Source organism: Heptranchias perlo, chromosome 16 (assembly GCF_035084215.1).
Source record: "Heptranchias perlo isolate sHepPer1 chromosome 16, sHepPer1.hap1, whole genome shotgun sequence".
NCBI classification, from domain to species: domain Eukaryota; kingdom Metazoa; phylum Chordata; class Chondrichthyes; order Hexanchiformes; family Hexanchidae; genus Heptranchias; species Heptranchias perlo.
In genome coordinates, this window is record NC_090340.1 from 25,809,884 (window position 1) to 25,827,831 (window position 17,948).

Sequence of the window (17,948 nt, forward strand, 5' to 3'; positions counted from 1 at the left end):
TGTCTATGCCTTTAAATCAGCACACTAATCTAACGCATATTCTCCTTACTTTACATGTTGCCAGCGTTCGTTATCTGAACCTGCGCAAACCCCTTTACCAAGATGGCGTCAGGCGCATGTCACGCTAGAAGCATGTGTGCACATTCTGGACGCCATTTTGGAACTTCAGGAGGCCGCATAGCGCTGAAATAACGAGCGCTACACGGCCGAATTTCTAGCCCAAGATGTTGTTTGAAAATACTGCAAATTGCTGATATTTCAAAGAATGATGCTGCACTGAAAAAAAATCAAATAGATCAACCAAATTGGATTTAAGTAACTTGATAAATGGACAGGACATACTCCAATTGGACTTATTTCTAGTAAGCACTGAACAATTAGTTTTAAGACAGGCCAATTTTAAATGAACTCTATCAGTATTTATTTGGGACATTGATTCTTTCCTGGGGCAAAACAGAAAGAAGATTGTTTCATACAACATAAATGGCCAGTAAATTATGCAGTAACTTGGTGTTGAAATATGAAATTACCACATTAATTTTCAACAGCATGATAGTCTTGACAATATTGCTCCCCGCATTCACATCAGATGCCATTATGGCAATCTTTTTGAAAATCCAATTAATGGAGAAATGGATAATGGCATTTCCAAAGCAATTTATACTCAAAATTGAGCAGTGAATCATAGACCCTAGATTACAAACTATACTTTGTAAAATTAGAGTTTGGCCATCAAGTAGTTTGGAATTGAACCAGTGATTTTGTGTCAAGCCACAGATGAAAAACTCATCTTAGCTATTTGGGCGAAAGAGAAAAACATGGGCTCGATTTTGAAACAAAAGTGCGGGTGTGTAGGGGGAGGGGGGGGGGCAAAGAAAATTGTGTTTTCCAGCAGTGGGCAGAAATCCCGCTCCAACACGCCTAAGTACACGCATGACCCAGAGCCATCTGGGTGCGCGCGCCGTTCCTGAACCCGGAAGTCCCGCCAGCAATTAAAACCAACGGGACGATATTTAAAGCAACAATTGAAGTATTTAAACTAGTTAAAAAATCCAAAAATGCAATTAGCTATGAAGGTAAGTGATTTCAACGCTGCCTGAACGTGTTTCTCGGCTGTGTGAAACACGCCATGGTGAAGGAGTCATGTTTCAGCCAGCAGCCATTTGGACATTTAAATCCCTGTTTGATAGATGGGGATAAAAGGTGAGTTATTGCAGCAGGGCACTCAGTTCTCTCAGACAAACTTTTGGCTAGGAGATCTTTGTGTTTAGACTGAAAATTCTTGGTTTCCTCTCAGAATTGTTCTGTTTACACATATTTACTAACTTTTCAAACCCCCTCAAACTGACACCATCGCGAAGGGGGGCACGATGGCTGCATTCACCATACATCCGAGGATGAGAAACATCACCATCCTCACCAGGCACGGCATGCACTTCTGCCACTTGTAGCTCTACAATACAGTGCTGCACCACAGGCACCTGCACAGAGCACATAGGGGAACAACAGAGGGAGTGATGTTGCAGGAGGGACTACCCTCATCAGAGGCTCAGCTTTCTGGACCTCTCTGGGGAGCAAGTGCATATGGAAGCTGAGAGTGAGTTGCCAGGTGGTCGCAGACACCTGCAGCCTCCTTCATGCCGAGCTGCTCCCGGCTGGGCCTGGCGGCATCTCATTACCCGTTGCAGTTAGAGTGACCGTTGCCCTCAACTTCTTCGCTTTCAGATCATTCCTGGATGCCTCCGGTGACATCGCGGAGTCTCTCAGTCGTTTGCACAGAAGTGCATAAGGCGGGTCTCCGACGGTTTGTTTCGCAGGGCCTCGCAATACGTCAACTTCCCCATGGACGACCTCAGCCCAGACGGAGAGGGCAGTGGGATTTCACTCTGTGGCTGGCTTCCCACGTTTATAGGGTGCAATCGATTGCACCCATATAGTAATCCGAGCACCTCCACATGAGCCAGGACTGTTCATCAACAGAAAGGGTTATCACTCCATCCACGCTCAGCTCGTTTGTGAGCACCGCAAAAGATTTCTTCACCTGTGTGCCAGATTCCCTGGTATCTGTCATGATTCGTTCGTTCTGAGGGAATCCAACATCCCGGGCCTCTTCCACGCACCGTACAGCCTTAAGGACTGGCTCCTCGGGGACAAGGGATATCCCCTGCACACATGGCTGATGACACCTCTGAGGACTCCCATCAGCGAGCAACAGCGCTGATACAATGACAGCCACATCGCCACCAGGTCTATAATTGATCATGCGATAGGACCGCTGAAGATGCGATTTCAGTGCCTCGATCGTTCTGGGGGAGCGCTTCAATACGCACCAGAGAAAGTGGGTCGCATTATGGTAGTGTGTTGTGTCCTGCACAACATGGCACAACAGAGAGGGGTACCGGTTGAGGAGGCCCCATGCCCTCATCCACCATCCACATCTGCAATCAACATTGAGGAGGAGCAGGAGCAGGAGCAGGAGGACGATGAACCCATGGGCAGAGCAGCAGTTCACCAGGCTGCTCATGAGGCCAGGGAGTCACTCATACGTGAACGGTTCTCATATGATGAGAAGAGTCCAGTCCTCACATTACCTGGAAAGAACAGCGCCAACAACAGCACACACCCCCCCCTCCCTCCTGCAACTACACATACACCCATTGTAAAGTGACCCACTGGGTGGCATCAAGTGTCGCCATTCATAATGAAGCACATGAAAGGGCCCATCACAAAAGCCAGTCAAGAATGGGCAAGACGTGGCAGTAGTGGTGAGAATGATAACATTTAATGTGGCATTAACAAAAACCAAATATGAATGAAAAACACGACAGTCTATCAGACACCCTTCTGCATACCCTTCGTGATCACAAAACCTTCGCCTTTCTCTCCTTACCACTTCTACGTGGTGCATCCCCTGTGGCTGCAGCAGAGGTAGTGGCAGGTTGCTCTTGTTCATGCCCTGACTGCTTAGATGCTTTGGGCCTACGCCCTCTGGGTTTTGGAACCTGTGAGGGCCCCTCCAAATAATGCTCCTCCTGTACCTGTGCAGGGGCAGACTCAGCCACCCGGAGAGGAGGCAGCATTGCGTGTACTGGTTGAGAGGGGGGCAACGGGTGAGACGTGGGAGCGCTTTGAGTGGTGTCCGCACTTTCATGTTCCCTTTCGCCATCATCCGTCTCCTAGACCAGGCTCACATCACTACTACCACCTGCTAGAGAACAGTTTGGAGGATATGTGTGATGCCTTGGAAGCCCAGTTGGAAAGTTCCTGTCTACATGTTTAAGGCAGCAGAATGTTGTTCACCGTGAGTCCGAAAGGTCGTTGTCAGGGCCTGAATGGACTCATTTGTGAGCTGTGCTTGAAGCTCAACGGAGGCTAGCTTTCTCTCCATCACAAACATTCCCGCACTTACCTGCGACACTATCTCAGACATTTCAGCAGTTACGTGCGACACTATCTCAGACACTTCCTCACATCCCTGTGACAGTATCTCAGAGATTCCCTCCCGTACCTGTGCCATCATTCCACTCATGCCGGAGTTGGACTCCTCCATCCTCTGCGCTATTGTGGAGAGTGCACGTGGCACCTGTTCCAGTACCTCGCAAATGTGCTGCTGCCCCTCGACAATTCTCCTTTTAAAGGATGGCCCCCAGGGTTCAGCATCTGTGTCCAGCTGAGCAGAGCCTGGAGAGGAGTGCGCCCACCGACACGGACTGTCCAGAGCTGCCCCTGCCACCAGTGTCTGCTCGTGCTCACTTGTGTGTGGTGACTCACCAGGTGCCAACCCAACTAACTGAGGACTAGGACCTACCGAGCTGGTGGATGGCTCACTAAGATGTAACGGTGCAATCTCAGAGGCCGGCAGCTCCTCTAAGGAATCGCCGTCCGCCGTCATTGCGGTCGTTGAATGGTCTGTATGAGAACAGACGGCAATATTAAGCATCATCACAGATACTGAAGTGTTCAACATGCCAAGCTTTGTTAACATTAATTCATGTTGTGTGTGATGAATGTTAAAGTTGTGTCACCAGACGTTTGTGGGGTGCCAGTCTCGGCGTTCCCGACAGACAGGCTCTCGAGGGTGCAGCTGATCTGCAGGGCCTCCTTCTCCGAGTCCATGAGGACCACTATTTGTTGTGGCCCCCTCCAGTACTCGCCCTCTCCCGTGCATTCTGAGCTCCCTTCTCCCAGAAGGGGAGAAAGTACAGGCGTGTGAGTTAGTGATGGTGAAGTGGCCAACCGATGAATGCATTGGTTTGGGTGAGGCTGACCGTGAAAGAGATGCAACAGAGGGTGGGTATGAGACAGAGCCATGACAGTGGATGAGGATTGGGGTGAGTGGTAGTGGTGGGGTCACTAATGGGGAGGTGAGGAAGTGCTCAGGTAGTGAAGGTAAGTTGAGGATGAGCCTTAAGTGGGTGTGAGGAGTGATGTGATGGAGTAGTCTTGGCAGCACAGAATGAGTTGGGGGGGGGGTGGTATGGTAAGGTGCAACACGGAATATAGGAGAATCAGTAAGTGTACTCACTTTTGCTGACCTAGTTAGGTCATTGAAGGGCTTCCTGCACTGGACCCAAGTGCGGCAGATTTTGCTGCTGGTGGTGACCTCCTCTGCCACCTTGAGCCAGGCCTTCTTGATGGCAGAGGCAGGGCACTTCCTCCTGTCGGCCGGATAAAATAGTTCCCTCTTCCTCCTCACCCCGGCCAGCAGCAGATGAAGTGAGGCATTGCTGAATCTCGGAGCAGCCTTGCCCCTGTGCTGCTCCATTGGGTCTTCTGGCTCTTTGCTCCAGGAAATTCCATTGGAGCAAAGGCCCTTTAGATCCAGACGCTCCAGCTGACAGTCTGCCATGCGGGTGCGCAGTCCGCCCACTGCGCAGCTTTCGGACGGCAAATCCAGAAATAAGGTTAAGGCCCACTGGGAACACGTATCACGAAATGTCACATGGATGACCCATGATTTTCCACAGACTGAAAATCACAGGCTGTGTGTCCACGATTTCACAATACGTCTGTTCAGCGAGGCCCTGCCCCAGGAACATGCAATTGGAAAATTTATCCTTCAGTTCCAAATTAGGGGCAGTTTTGTGCTGTGGGCACAGAATTGACTGAGTCTGTTAAAACACATTTCACATAGGAATCTTTCAGCCAGCAGACATGTAAGACTTTTATCCTGAATTCATTGGATTCAGACCCAGGACCCAAAGGTGAAAGGCCAATGACTCACCCACTGCACCACTTATTCCCTGTGTGCAGTTATTTTAAAACCTTTGTAAACCTGCAACCAATTGTATTTTCTATTGCAGGTAGGTGCTGTATTCCCAGTCTATTTCTATCTATTACAGAGATACAATGTGGTCCAGTTAACAGAAGCCTTCTGCAACAACAAAAATGGCAGCTATTTTAAAATGTCTTGTTTTTAAGACTTTACAAATGTTACTTGTTTATCTTTAGTGTCCGAACACTTCTTGTCCCCATTTGAGATTGATTGCACTATGAAGGTGAAACAGCAAGTGGTAGAGTGCATGGGTACCTTCCAAGATGGTGTAGCAGAGAAATGTGTGTTGTACTTCGAAAGGTGAGTCAACTTCCTGACTGATAAATAGCCAATGAATTCAGAGAAATTACAGATGGAAAATAATGCAACCTTTTAATATAAGGGTGCTTATGTCTGAATGGTATGAATAAGGTCATCATGATGGTACTAGTAAATTGGTTTCCAGGGTATTGCTGATTGAAGCATTGTTTGCTGCAGTGCAGATTTTACATATGACATAGTCACGTTTACACTCCAACATTGCTCTGCTGCAAACATGAAAAGGGCAGCTTACTCAGTGATTCATGTGGAGGAGATACCGTAAGCCTGGTTAACATCACTAGTATAGGTATATGTTCAAAACCCCTGGAATTTTTGACTAGGTTCCAGAGTAGTGATGTGCCATATCATCTAGAACCTCTGAAGTTCAGAAAACTTGAACAGCAGAAGTTATCCTCAGTTACGCTGACTCTTTAGTTGATGGTTAGCGTGTGAATCTGTTTAGCCACATGCTGAAGCATGGATACCCAACATGTAACCTGCATCTGGGAAAGGTCTCAAGAATCAGATTCCCCTCCGTTTTTATGTCAGATATTTAATGAATCCATTTCAGGGCAGGCCCTTCTATTGCAGATTCTCCAGAATAGTTTAATTTTTAGCCATTATTTATGTTTTTGCCATTTATTTTCAGTTGAATTGTATTTCAAAAAGAATTGGACCTGAACATAGCCATTCTTATGGTTGATTAGATTGGGGAGAGAAGAATAATCAGTTTTATTTTGGTTGGTGCGTTGTGTGTATACCAGTTATCCAGAAATAAGAAACATGACTTTGAGATGTGAAAGTGACGCCTGCAATTCTGTGTAAACAATAGAGTTGGTTTCTGCAGCACAATAACCTGACAGAACATGATTGGCATCAACCTGAGGTTATCTGTAACAGTTTCAGTTAAATATATGTGTTAATATTAAATGTATATGTTAATGTTCTCATAAAATGTTTTCCGCAGAAGCTGTAAGACAAGTAGGTAGTAAATTGTGTTTCCTACAAATTTTGTCACAAGTACTAAACTGTTAATTGCACTTGTGTAACCAGTTTGATTTTCCATTGACAGATATCGGCGTTCAACCCATGTTACACCCAAATCCTATCTGTCCTTCATTCAGGTCTATAAAGCTGTGTACCAGGAGAAACGGTCAGAACTGCAGACTGTGGCAGAAAGGTGACGTAAACTGGCTCATCCTGCAATATGGGTTCTCTTTTTTTTATTTAAAAATATATCACATGTATTATTGGAAAAGAAAGAACTTGGATTTATATAGCGCCTTTCACGACCTCAGGAAGTCCCAAAGCACTTTACAGCCAATTAAGTACGTTTTTTTGAAGTGTAGTCACTGTTGTAATGTAGGAAACGCTGCAGCCAATTTGCTCACAGTAAACTCCCACAAACAGCAATGTGATAATAATCAGGTAATCTGTTTTAGTAATGTTGGTTGAGGGATAAATATTGCCAGGACACCAGGGTTAACTCCCCTGCTCTTCTACAAAATAGTGCCATGGGTTCTTTTACGTCCACCTGAGAGGGCAGACAGGGCCTCGGTTTAACATCTCATCCAAAGGATGGCATCTCTGACAGTGCAGCACTCTCTCACGACTGTACTTGAATGGTAACTTAGATTTTATGCTCAAGTTTCTGGACTGAGACTTGAATCCACAACCCTCTGACTCAGAGGTGAGAGTGCTACCACTGAGCCACGGCTGACACCTAAGAGGATGAGAGCTAGGTTTAGCATTTACAATGGCCATTTTACTCAGTTTATATCAAACTGTTTTCTTTCTGTTGATTTTGTCTTTTTTCCTCCTAAAGAATGAAGACTGGTTTGCAGAAGTTGAAGGAAGCCTCGGAATCTGTCGTGGCTCTCACGAAAGAACTGGAAATAAAAGAAAAGGAACTTAAAATAGCCAACGACAAGGCTGATATGGTAATGAGGTGTGCAACTAACTCAATGAAGAGAAGTTAAAATGCACCAATTTCATTTTTTTTGTGTTTATTCAAAATATTATTCTTGGGAGGTTTCTAATTCCATCATACATTTGAAAATGATTATCTATTCCAACTATATATTTTAGAACCAGTACTAATTGTGCAATTTTGTGCAGGATGTCACTAATCTGTTGTTCACACCCTATTGCATGATGCAGATTAATGAATGTATTTAAATACCATAATCACTGAGACTGCAATATCCTATAGTAGTGTCAGGGAGGAATGGTTACTGTAGCTCTAGTAAGATAAAGGGACATTCTCGTTTCCCCTACTCCCAGTTATTCTATTTTGGAAGGTTTAAACATATAAGTTAAGAATGATCATAATGCATTGAAAATCGTTGTCCCAGGACATGGGTTCTTCCACAACAAATATTAGAATAAATTTTAGAAGTTGGGTTTGATGTCCTGTGCTAAAACATGGAAGTTGCAATCTAAATCTGCCAAAACATTTGAAATGGTTTCAATCCACTTGTCACAAATTAGTAAGATGCAAGCCTGAGTCTACAGTTCTTCACCCAATACAGTTTCTGATTTATTCAACTTCTCCAATGTTCTCCGGACCGGCCTCCCATCTTCCACCCTCCCTAAAGTTGAGCTCATCCAAAATTCTGCTGCCCGTATCTTAACTCGTACCAAGTCCCGTTCACCCATCACCCCTGTGCTCGCTGACCTACATTGGCTCCCAATCCACCAACGCCTCAAACTTAAAATTCTGATCCTTGTGTTCAAATCTCTCCATAACCTTGTTTCTCCCTATCTCTGTAAGCTCCTCCAGCCGCATAATCCTCTGAGAACTTCGCATTCCTCCAATTCTGGCCTCTTCTGCATTCCCGACTTCCTTCACCTCACCATTGGTGGCAGTGCCTTCAGCTCAAGAATTTCTGTCTTAAACCTTTCCACCTCTCTCTCCTCCTTTAAGAGCTTCCTTAAAACCTACCGCTTTGAACAAGTTGTTGGTCACCTGTCCTAATATCTCCTTCTTTGGTCGGTGTCAATTTTTGTCTGATTGCGCTCCTGTGAAGCGCCTTGGGACGTTTTACTATGTTAAAGGCAATATATAAATGCAAGTTGTTGTTGTTGGTGATTGTCCTTCAAAAAAGCCATGAAGAGTAGGTGTAGGACAGAATGGATTAAAAAGAGGAGAAAATAAAGATTTAAAAAGCGGAGGAATAAAATTGCTCTTCGGCTGCAAATAGCATCACAAATCCACAAACGTAGACACCGACCTTCCTTTACTGCACATCCATACAGCTTTGGAATTGCCAGCACAACTTGATTCAGAACATGTATCCTTTTGGATGTGCTAAAATGTATTTCTGCCACCATATACATACATACATACATATCAGGCGCCAGTTTGATGTTGCAGAAGGACATCAGTGCACTGAAAAGTTGGAGTGAAGTTGGAAGGAAATCTAGTTACAGATCCTTTACACTAATATGAGTAATTAATAATTACAGTTATTAACTGTTGTTTCATAGGTGCTGAAAGAGGTGACTGTGAAGGCTCAGGCTTCAGAGAGAGTGAAAATGGAAGTACAAAAGGTCAAAGACCGAGCCCAGGCGATTGTGGACAGTATATCTGCAGATAAGGCAGTGGCTCAGCAAAAACTTGAAGCTGCCAGACCAGCACTGGAGGAAGCTGAGGCTGCGCTGCAGGTGAATAAGGGCTACATGTAGTGTCAAATCTGTGAAAGTATTTCTGTGACAAAAATCACATACAAAATATTGTAAAAGAGTGACAGTTCAAATAAATACTTGCAGCCCGAAGGCATTTTAAATGGTTATGTGCATTTCTGGCTTACTGCATTTAATCCCAAGTGTTAATACTCCCTGATGTTATTTTGAAAATATGTACGATGATGCTGTATTCATTTAGATTGAGAGGACTTTTTATCTTTATAAAAAAAGTCTGAAACTGCTGGCGAGAAGCAGCCTCAGGGTAAAGTATAAGAATTTCTAACAGGGAAGCTGAAAGTCGGTGATGTGTCTTTATACCACATCTCTCTTTATAAGGGTATGTTTGACAGTTTGATAAAATGCACTTTCCTAAGGTGATTTAATTCTGTTTAAGCTAACTCAAGAGTATGCTTGCTTTCAATTTTTAAAAAAATAACTTTTTTTCTGCGAATGTGCTTTGTCACAAAGAGGTGGGAAATGAGTCGGACCTACATAATGAGTTTCCAAACTTGATAAGGTTGTTGGGGAAGGTTTGATGCTTTCATATAGAAAGATAATACTTAGACAGCGATTCAAATCCAGTCTCTCTCAGGGACCTCTAAATGTCTGAATATAGAAAGGCATTGGTGAACCTCTAAAAGCTTCTCAGGCGCCTGCTCCCTTGGACAGGGAGAGGTACATGCTGCAGGGAGCCGTGAAATAGTCAGAATGTACTTCATCTTATTGTCATTTATTGATGCCGAGGTCTTGCACCCAACGTTTTAATCCATTCCCTCTAAACATTTCAGACAATTAAACCAGCAGACATAACCTTAGTGCGAACACTTGGTCACCCCCCTCATTTGATCATGAGGATAATGGACTGTGTGCTGCTGCTTTGCCAAAGGAAGCTGAACCCAGTGAAACTTGATGTGGAAAGGAACTGTGTTATACCATCATGGCAGGAATCACTGAAACTTATGGCGGGTAACCTACTACAAGCATTACAGGTAAATGCAACTGAACTGGGGTTCTCAGTAGTGACTAATATAGTTAAATAACACATTAGATAACAGTACACTGGCATCTGTAGTCAGGAAATGTGCAATGTGTTCTACAAGCATTCTTGTTGAAAGTGGATGATTTCATCCTGCTCAAAAACTCAAAGGTCAATTCAAAAAAAATATAATTTTCTGGAAATTACGGGTGAAATTGTTTTTTTCTAAAAAAAAGACTTTTAATGGGTTTAATGGCCTAATTAATAGGGAAAACAAAAGAATCCTATTGTTTTATACATCAAGGCATCTGAAAGAATGAATAAACCCTTTTACTCCCAAGATTTCTCTCTCCCTCCCAGTTGTACTACATTGAGCTTCTGGAAAAGTAGTTGTGGTGATGGTGGGGAAGTCCATCCTGGAAAGAGTGGAACTGGTAGCTTGACAACCAACTGGATAGAAACTGATATAACTGAAGAGACAATTTCAGGCTCATTTTGTTCCTTCCCACTTCAGCCACGAGATTGTCCAGAGCTTGCTGCTTGTTGTAATTCTGGGCTCTTGCTGCCTGGCGGATATTTGATTTAAATGCCTTTAATTACTTGTGTATAAAGGGAAGCCGAGATATGTATATCATCATGGGATAGTAAAAAGCCCTTAAGCATGGCACGTGGCCTGGCTGTACTGAATGTTTGGTGTCTCAAACTGTTTTTGTTTCATCCAACATTGTCCATAACTTAGTAACAAAAATAAGGTGAGGACCTGTCCTGGACTAGACAGATGTACCAATCCCTGAGAGCCCAATTGAACATTTTCGTATTTATCTGTCATCAAAATGATTCCTTTGTTTTCATAGCAATTTCCCAAGGACAGCATCAATGAGGAGACTGTAGAACTGCTCTGTCCATATTTTGAAATGCCAGATTATAACATTGATGTTGCCAGACGGGTTTGTGGTAATGTTGCTGGTCTTTGCTCCTGGACTCAAGCCATGGCCTACTTCTATGGCATAAATAAAGAAGTGTTACCGCTTAAGGTTTGTTACACTTTAATACAACACTAATAGGATCACCATAGAATTTGTTTAAACTTTCACTAAAACTGTCAATTTATATCTAAAAAGAGGTGATTTCTGATATTTAATTTTAACTTGTATTAGAAGCTTAACCAGATGTTTACTATCGTGCTGTACTGTGATGGCTGCCATTTCTAACTGCTTTATTCAATATCTTCAAGGCAACCCTTACCGTACAGGAAAGTCGCTTGGCCATTGCCATGGAGGATCTGAAGAAGGCTCAGTGTGAGCTTGATGCCAAGCAAGCTGAGCTTGATATTGTGCAGTCGGAATATGAACAAGCAATGAGAGAGAAGCAGGTAAATGGGAGACTGCTAGTTATTTGACTGAATTATTTTGTGCTATTGGCAGTATTTTGTTGTAGTTTGTAAGAAAGAAAGACCTTGCATTTATATAGCACCTTTCACGACCTTAGGACATTACAAGAAGCCACATACAAAGGTCCAAGCAACCTCAATCATATTCTGATGGGCCCGAACTTGTTTTAATATTAACTATACGGATTCAAATTCTGTATTAGAATTAGGGGAAGCCAAAATTACTTTAGGTCTCTCAGCTTTTCCTTTACCCAACTTGTCCTCCCATCTCTTGATATCCTTCCTTAGTGGGCCACAATAGCTATGAGAGATTGTTTGCATTTTTAAATTTGCTTGTGTTCTCCCCATCCATGCCATGCATGTTGAGTTGATTTGCCCTCCAACTTTTACTTGGCAAATTTCCCTGATGATTCAGCAGAAGTCCAGCAATTTACTCTTTGTGATCGTGTATCCTTCATAAAAAGACAAGCTTGCGGCCTCAATAAAAGAAATTTTGAGTGTACCAAAAGGGGGAACTGGTGTGAATTATGTTTCAATTCAAGTTCTTATGAATTTGCAGGTAACCTCTGGCCTTAGCTCGTTCAATAGACGGTGTTCATTTGGATCGCAGGAACACGTTAATAACCTGATATAGAAAGGGAGGTTAATACTCAATGTGACTGGTGAAATAATTTCATGACTTGATTCTCAGACATTACTAGAGGATGCTGAGCGCTGCCGGCAGAAGATGCAAATGGCTTCAAGTCTAATAGATGGTTTGTCAGATGAGAAAGCACGTTGGACTGAACAAAGCAAAGAATTTGCTGCTGAGGAGAAAAGGCTTGTGGGTAAGCAGCAAATAAATAATTGTCTCACACTATGAAAACAGGTCCTTATTTTTTAAGAACTGCAACCTGCCTAATTCATGAAAAATGTTGTGTCTTGTGATAGCACTAAGACAGAATAAGATAATGATGAGTAAACTACAATAACAGGGCATTGTCTCTAGGAAAAGATGTTTGTAAATGTTTAGATAGAAGAACAGTGCGTTATTTTCACCACAGTGATGTCACACAGGTGGTGCAATGCTCTATACCAATACAAATTACATTAGGACGTTGTTGGTTTGTGAGGAAATGGAAAAAGGTTTGCAAAACACTTTTTCCTGAAGATGGTATTCCTTTAAGTTCTCTGTAAGGATGGTGTCATTCCTTTCTTCTGATACTCTTTTACTCAGTCAAATAGTCCAGTTGAAATTTAAGCAGATTTAAGCCTTGCAATAGACAAGTTAAAGGAGAGTAGTTTTTTTTTCTTCTGTTTAATAGACTTTAATGGGACAGAGTCCATGATGGAGTAGTTTGGAATTTGCTCATTCCATGCTTTTTTATGTCCTTATGTTTGTTACAGGTAATGTTCTGCTGGCCACAGCTTTTCTGTCCTACTCGGGTCCGTTCAACCAGGAATTTAGAAACCTATTGTCAAACAAATGGCAGCAAGAAATAATGTTACATAAAATTCCATTCACCACAAATCTAAATGTCTCAGAGATGCTTATTGATGGACCCACAGTTGGAGAGTGGAACTTGCAAGGCCTTCCTAATGATGACCTCTCAATCCAAAATGGAATCATTGTTGCAAAGGCAGCTCGCTACCCACTGTTGATTGATCCTCAGGCTCAAGGGAAAACCTGGATAAAGAACAAAGAAGCTAAGAATGAACTTCAGGTAGCAGACATGAACTATGGTGATAAATATATGTTTCCAGTACATGCAGGTCATCTTACAGTGTTACAGCATGACAATCAAGTCACAGTATGATACCCTAATAATGCTGTGAAATCCAACTGAAGTAGATATGAATGTTTTTCAAATGGATTATTATGAGTAATTAAAATGAACCACTTAAGCAGGCAGCCTAGCTGCAACAACACTGACTTTTAGTCAGAAGGTTATAAATGCAAGTACAAAGCAGCCTGACACTTAAATTGCCCTGGTAATATTTGGCATTTCACAGCACTTGGCTTTGCCAGTAGGTTAATGATGGTGAAATATTTGGGGGAGGAAAAACTCACTCTTCCATTTTGTAGTGGTACTGTCCGCCGGTCAATCATAGAGCACCATGGGAAGGGGCGTACAGAACAGGAGAGGAGAGCTATAAATCTACAGCAACAGTAGATAGAGAAAGAAGAACAGACAAAAAACAGAAAAGATCATTTAGCCCATCAAAGCTCCTGACTACAGGAGGGGCAGAAAAGAGAAAGCAGAATTGCAAGCCCTGGTATAGAGGGCAATTAAAAAATGGTAAAGGTTTTAGAATTGTTCCACTAGATGTATCTTGCATAAATGAGAATGTTTCTAGAATATAAAACCTATAAATGGGAGAATGTAATGTGCTATATAATGCAAAATAAGTGTTTCCCCTTTTGTCCAGGTAACATCACTAAATCATAAGTACTTTAGAAATCACTTGGAGGACTGCCTTTCACTGGGAAGACCATTATTAATTGAGGATGTAGGGGAAGAACTGGACCCCGCTGTGGACAATGTGCTGGAGAAAAACTTTATCAAAACTGGTTCCACATATAAGGTAACCTTTACATTAAATAGTGTTCTCTGAGTAGATAAATGACACAAACTAAATGAGATGTTCACTTCGTCTGTTTGGTAACATTTATATTGCACAATTGCCAAAATGGTACATTTTTAAAATATTCATTCTTGGGATATGGACATCGCTAGCAAGGCCAGCATTTATTGCCCAAAATTCATGATGTCTTTTCTGCAGGTAAAAATAGGAGATAAGGAGATGGATGTCATGTGTGGTTTCAGACTGTACATTACCACAAAACTGGCAAATCCTGCTTATACTCCAGAAATAAGTGCTCGGACTTCAATTATTGACTTTACCGTCACCATTAAAGGCCTGGAGGATCAACTGTTAGGACGAGCCATTCTCACTGAGAAACAGGTGATGAAAATCCTTCAATTAATGATATGGTAAATGCAAGAACAGTCTAGGACATTTACAAAGTAATTGCAGAGTTGTTTTCAAACCAAAGGTTTATGATTTGTCACCTCGTTATTAAGAATATATATTCTTAAGAATATGTTCCTCTAAAAAGCAGGAACAAACTAGCCAATAATGAAACACCATGAATGAATAAAGAGATAAGGGTAAAATTGAAACTAAAGAAAAATGGATACACTAAGTACATAGATCATAAAGAGTGACAAAAGGGAACACAAAGAGGTTAGGAAAGAAGTCAAAAAAACAATTAGGAAAGCAAAGAGGAACAATGAGATTAAATTATCAAGGAATATAAAAAGAAATAGTAAAGTATTCTACAGACACATAAATAACAAAAGAAAAATTAGACTAGGGATAGGGTCACTAAGGGACGCACAAGATAAACTCACAGGTAATGACAGTGAAATGGCAGAAGTATTGAATAGTTACTTTGCCTCCGTATTTACCAGGGAGAGTAACAAGGTGGGCAGGACATTAGAAGAAGAGGTCGAAAAAGACATTAAAACATTTAAGGTAGAAAGGGGAGAGATAATTAATAAACTAATGAAACTACGGGAGGCTAAGACCCCTGGTCCAGATGGATTACATCTCCGAATATTAAAAGATGTTAGGGAGGAGATAGCAGAGTCACTATTACATATGTATAATAATTCACCAGAAAACGGAATAGTGCCAGAGGACTGGCGGACAGCTAATAACATTCCAATATTTAAAAAGGGAGCTAGAACATGTCCAGGGAACTATAGGCCAGTTAGCTTAACATCGGTGGTAGGAAAGCTGATGGAATCTTTACTCAAATATGTGATAGAAAGACATCTAGAGAATGAAAATATAATAAAGAATAGTCAGCATGGATTTCAGAAGGGAAAGTCATGTTTGACCAACCTTACTGAATTCTTTGAAGAAGTAACAGAAAGAGTAAACAAGGGTAATGCAGTAGATGTAATATATTTGGATTTTCAAAAGGCCTTCGATAAGACACCACACTGTAGACTTATGGCTAAGGTCAGAGCATGTGGACTCAGGGGACAGGTAGCAGAATGGATAGCAAGCTGGCTACAAAACAGAAAATAGAGAGTAGGGATTAAGGGTAGCTACTCAGACTGGCAAAAGGTGGGAAGTGGTGTTCCACAGAGATCAGTGCTGGGACCACTGTTGTTCACAATTTACATTAACGATTTGGATTCGGGAATCGGAAGTACAATTTCAAAATTTGCGGACGACACCAAATTGGAGGTGTATTTAATACAAAGGAAGAATGCGTCAAACTGCAAGAGGACATTAATAAACTTGCAGAATGGGCATGTAATTGGCAATGAATTTCAATGTAGATATGTGTGAGGTGGTGCATTTTGGTAGGAAGAATAAAGAGGCCTGGATAATAAGAGTCTAAACGGGATAGAGGAGCAAAGGGGTCTAGGGGTACAGATACACAAATCACTAAAAGTAGCGACGCAGGTTAATAAGGCCATAAAAAAAGGCAAATCAAGCACTCGGGTTCATTTCTAGAGGGATAGAATTGAAAAGCAAAGAAGTTATGTTAAACTTGTATAGAACCTTGGTTAGACCACACCTGGAGTATTGTGCACAGTTCTGGTCTCCATATTATAGAAAGGATGTAGAGTCATTGGAGAGGGTGCAAAAAAGATTCACAAGGATGATACCAAAACTTAGAGGATATCCTTATCAGGAAAGGCTGAACAGGCTGGGGCTCTTTTCTTTAGAAAAGAGAAGACTGAGGGGTGACCTGATAGAGGTCTGTAAGATAATGATAGGGTTTGATAGGGTAGACTTGGAGAAAATGTTTCCACTTGTGGGGAAGTCCAAAACTAGTGGTCATAAATATAAAATAGTCGCTAATAAATCCAATAGGGAATTGAAGAGAAACTTCTTTGCCCAAAGAGTGGTAAGAATGTGGAATGGGCTACCACAAGGAGTAGTTGAGTCAAATAACATAGATGCATTTAAAGGGAAGCTAGATAAACACATGAGGGAGAAAGGAGGCTCATGTGGAGCACAAACACCAGCATAGATAAGATGGGCTGAATGACCTGTTTCAGTGCTGGAGTTTTGATGTAACTCGATGTAATAGACTGTAACTATATCATGCATTTAGGAATTATTAATAAAAAGCGTGAATTTTACCCTGTGGGTATTTTGCCGGAATGCCAGGGGAAGAATGGTCACACAGCTGCAGGAGTTGGAAGCCGTTCCTTCCCTGGATCATAAAACATTAGGAAAGGAATAAATAGGAAATTATATGAATGCCATTTGACCCAGGTACAGGGCTCTTACTATTAATAACATTTATATTTATGTAACATCTTATCATTGTCAGAACATCTCTGAGTACTTCACACATTGAATTATCTTGTCGGTGTAATGATACCTTGAATGTGTTATGTAGGCCGATGCATTCTAATTCCAGTCATTTCTACCCAAACCTACCTGCATATTCTCAGAAATTACCATCTTCACTCTTGTTGTTTGACATCATTTGGAGCCTGTAGTAAGGATGAATTTTTGACAAACAATTAAAACTATTGAGACGAAAAGAAAGGAAGATAAGGTTTAGTTTGTACAGTTTAGAATGTCAAATGCAGTGGTCAAAATATACAGCTGAATAAAATAATGTGCATTGAGCTTTTAGGACATAAAATTCTTAAGTAGCAGAGGTGTTTCTTTTAAATCCGAGGGTAGACCTTACTCCATGATTACACTGTAAATAATTCTGTCTGCAATTTTTTTAAGGAACTGGAGAGAGAGCGAACAAACCTGATGGAGGACGTGACTGCAAATAAAAGGAAGATGAAGGAGTTAGAAGATAACCTACTTTACCGTTTAACAACTACGCAGGGTTCCCTGGTGGATGATGAAAGCCTGATCATCGTTCTTCAAGACACCAAGCAGACAGCTGAAGAAGTAACGGAAAAGTTAAAGACAGCAGCAGAGACAGAAATGCAAATAAATACTGCCAGGGAGGAATACCGACCAGGTGGGTCAAAAGTTTCTGCGGAATATGATGCATCGAGTCCAGCAAAGTATAAATTTAGTTTTTTTTTAATGGGTTAAGCATTTGAGGCTTCAGCTTTAGATCTTTGAAATTGAATTTATTCAGATTCTAATGGTCGTAACTTTGGCTTTGAAGAGCTGACTGAAGCAATTGAAAAAGTTCAAAATTTGAATTAGACTTTAGCTTTAGGCTAACTCTTTGAGTGTTCATCTATGCCATATTTAGTTTTTAATTATTTTAAAATCTGGCCTATCAATATATCTTTTTTAAGGTTGCGCAGCTTTCTAAAATGTTCAGTACA

The 17,948-nt window shown here is 41.7% G+C and overlaps 1 protein-coding gene across 1 annotated transcript in view; it reads left to right on the forward strand.

The window, feature by feature from the left end:
* LOC137333415 (dynein axonemal heavy chain 5-like) overlaps window positions 1-17,948 on the forward strand; it is a 150,927-nt gene that overhangs the window by 94,495 nt on the left and 38,484 nt on the right. Inside the window, exons 31-42 of the mRNA XM_067997567.1 lie at window positions 5,452-5,575; window positions 6,648-6,755; window positions 7,401-7,515; window positions 9,065-9,241; window positions 10,051-10,251; window positions 11,093-11,272; window positions 11,473-11,610; window positions 12,320-12,455; window positions 13,015-13,331; window positions 14,038-14,193; window positions 14,392-14,574; window positions 17,386-17,629. Coding sequence (XP_067853668.1) covers window positions 5,452-5,575; window positions 6,648-6,755; window positions 7,401-7,515; window positions 9,065-9,241; window positions 10,051-10,251; window positions 11,093-11,272; window positions 11,473-11,610; window positions 12,320-12,455; window positions 13,015-13,331; window positions 14,038-14,193; window positions 14,392-14,574; window positions 17,386-17,629 — 2,079 coding nt within the window. The remainder of the gene's footprint in view (window positions 1-5,451; window positions 5,576-6,647; window positions 6,756-7,400; window positions 7,516-9,064; window positions 9,242-10,050; window positions 10,252-11,092; window positions 11,273-11,472; window positions 11,611-12,319; window positions 12,456-13,014; window positions 13,332-14,037; window positions 14,194-14,391; window positions 14,575-17,385; window positions 17,630-17,948) is intronic.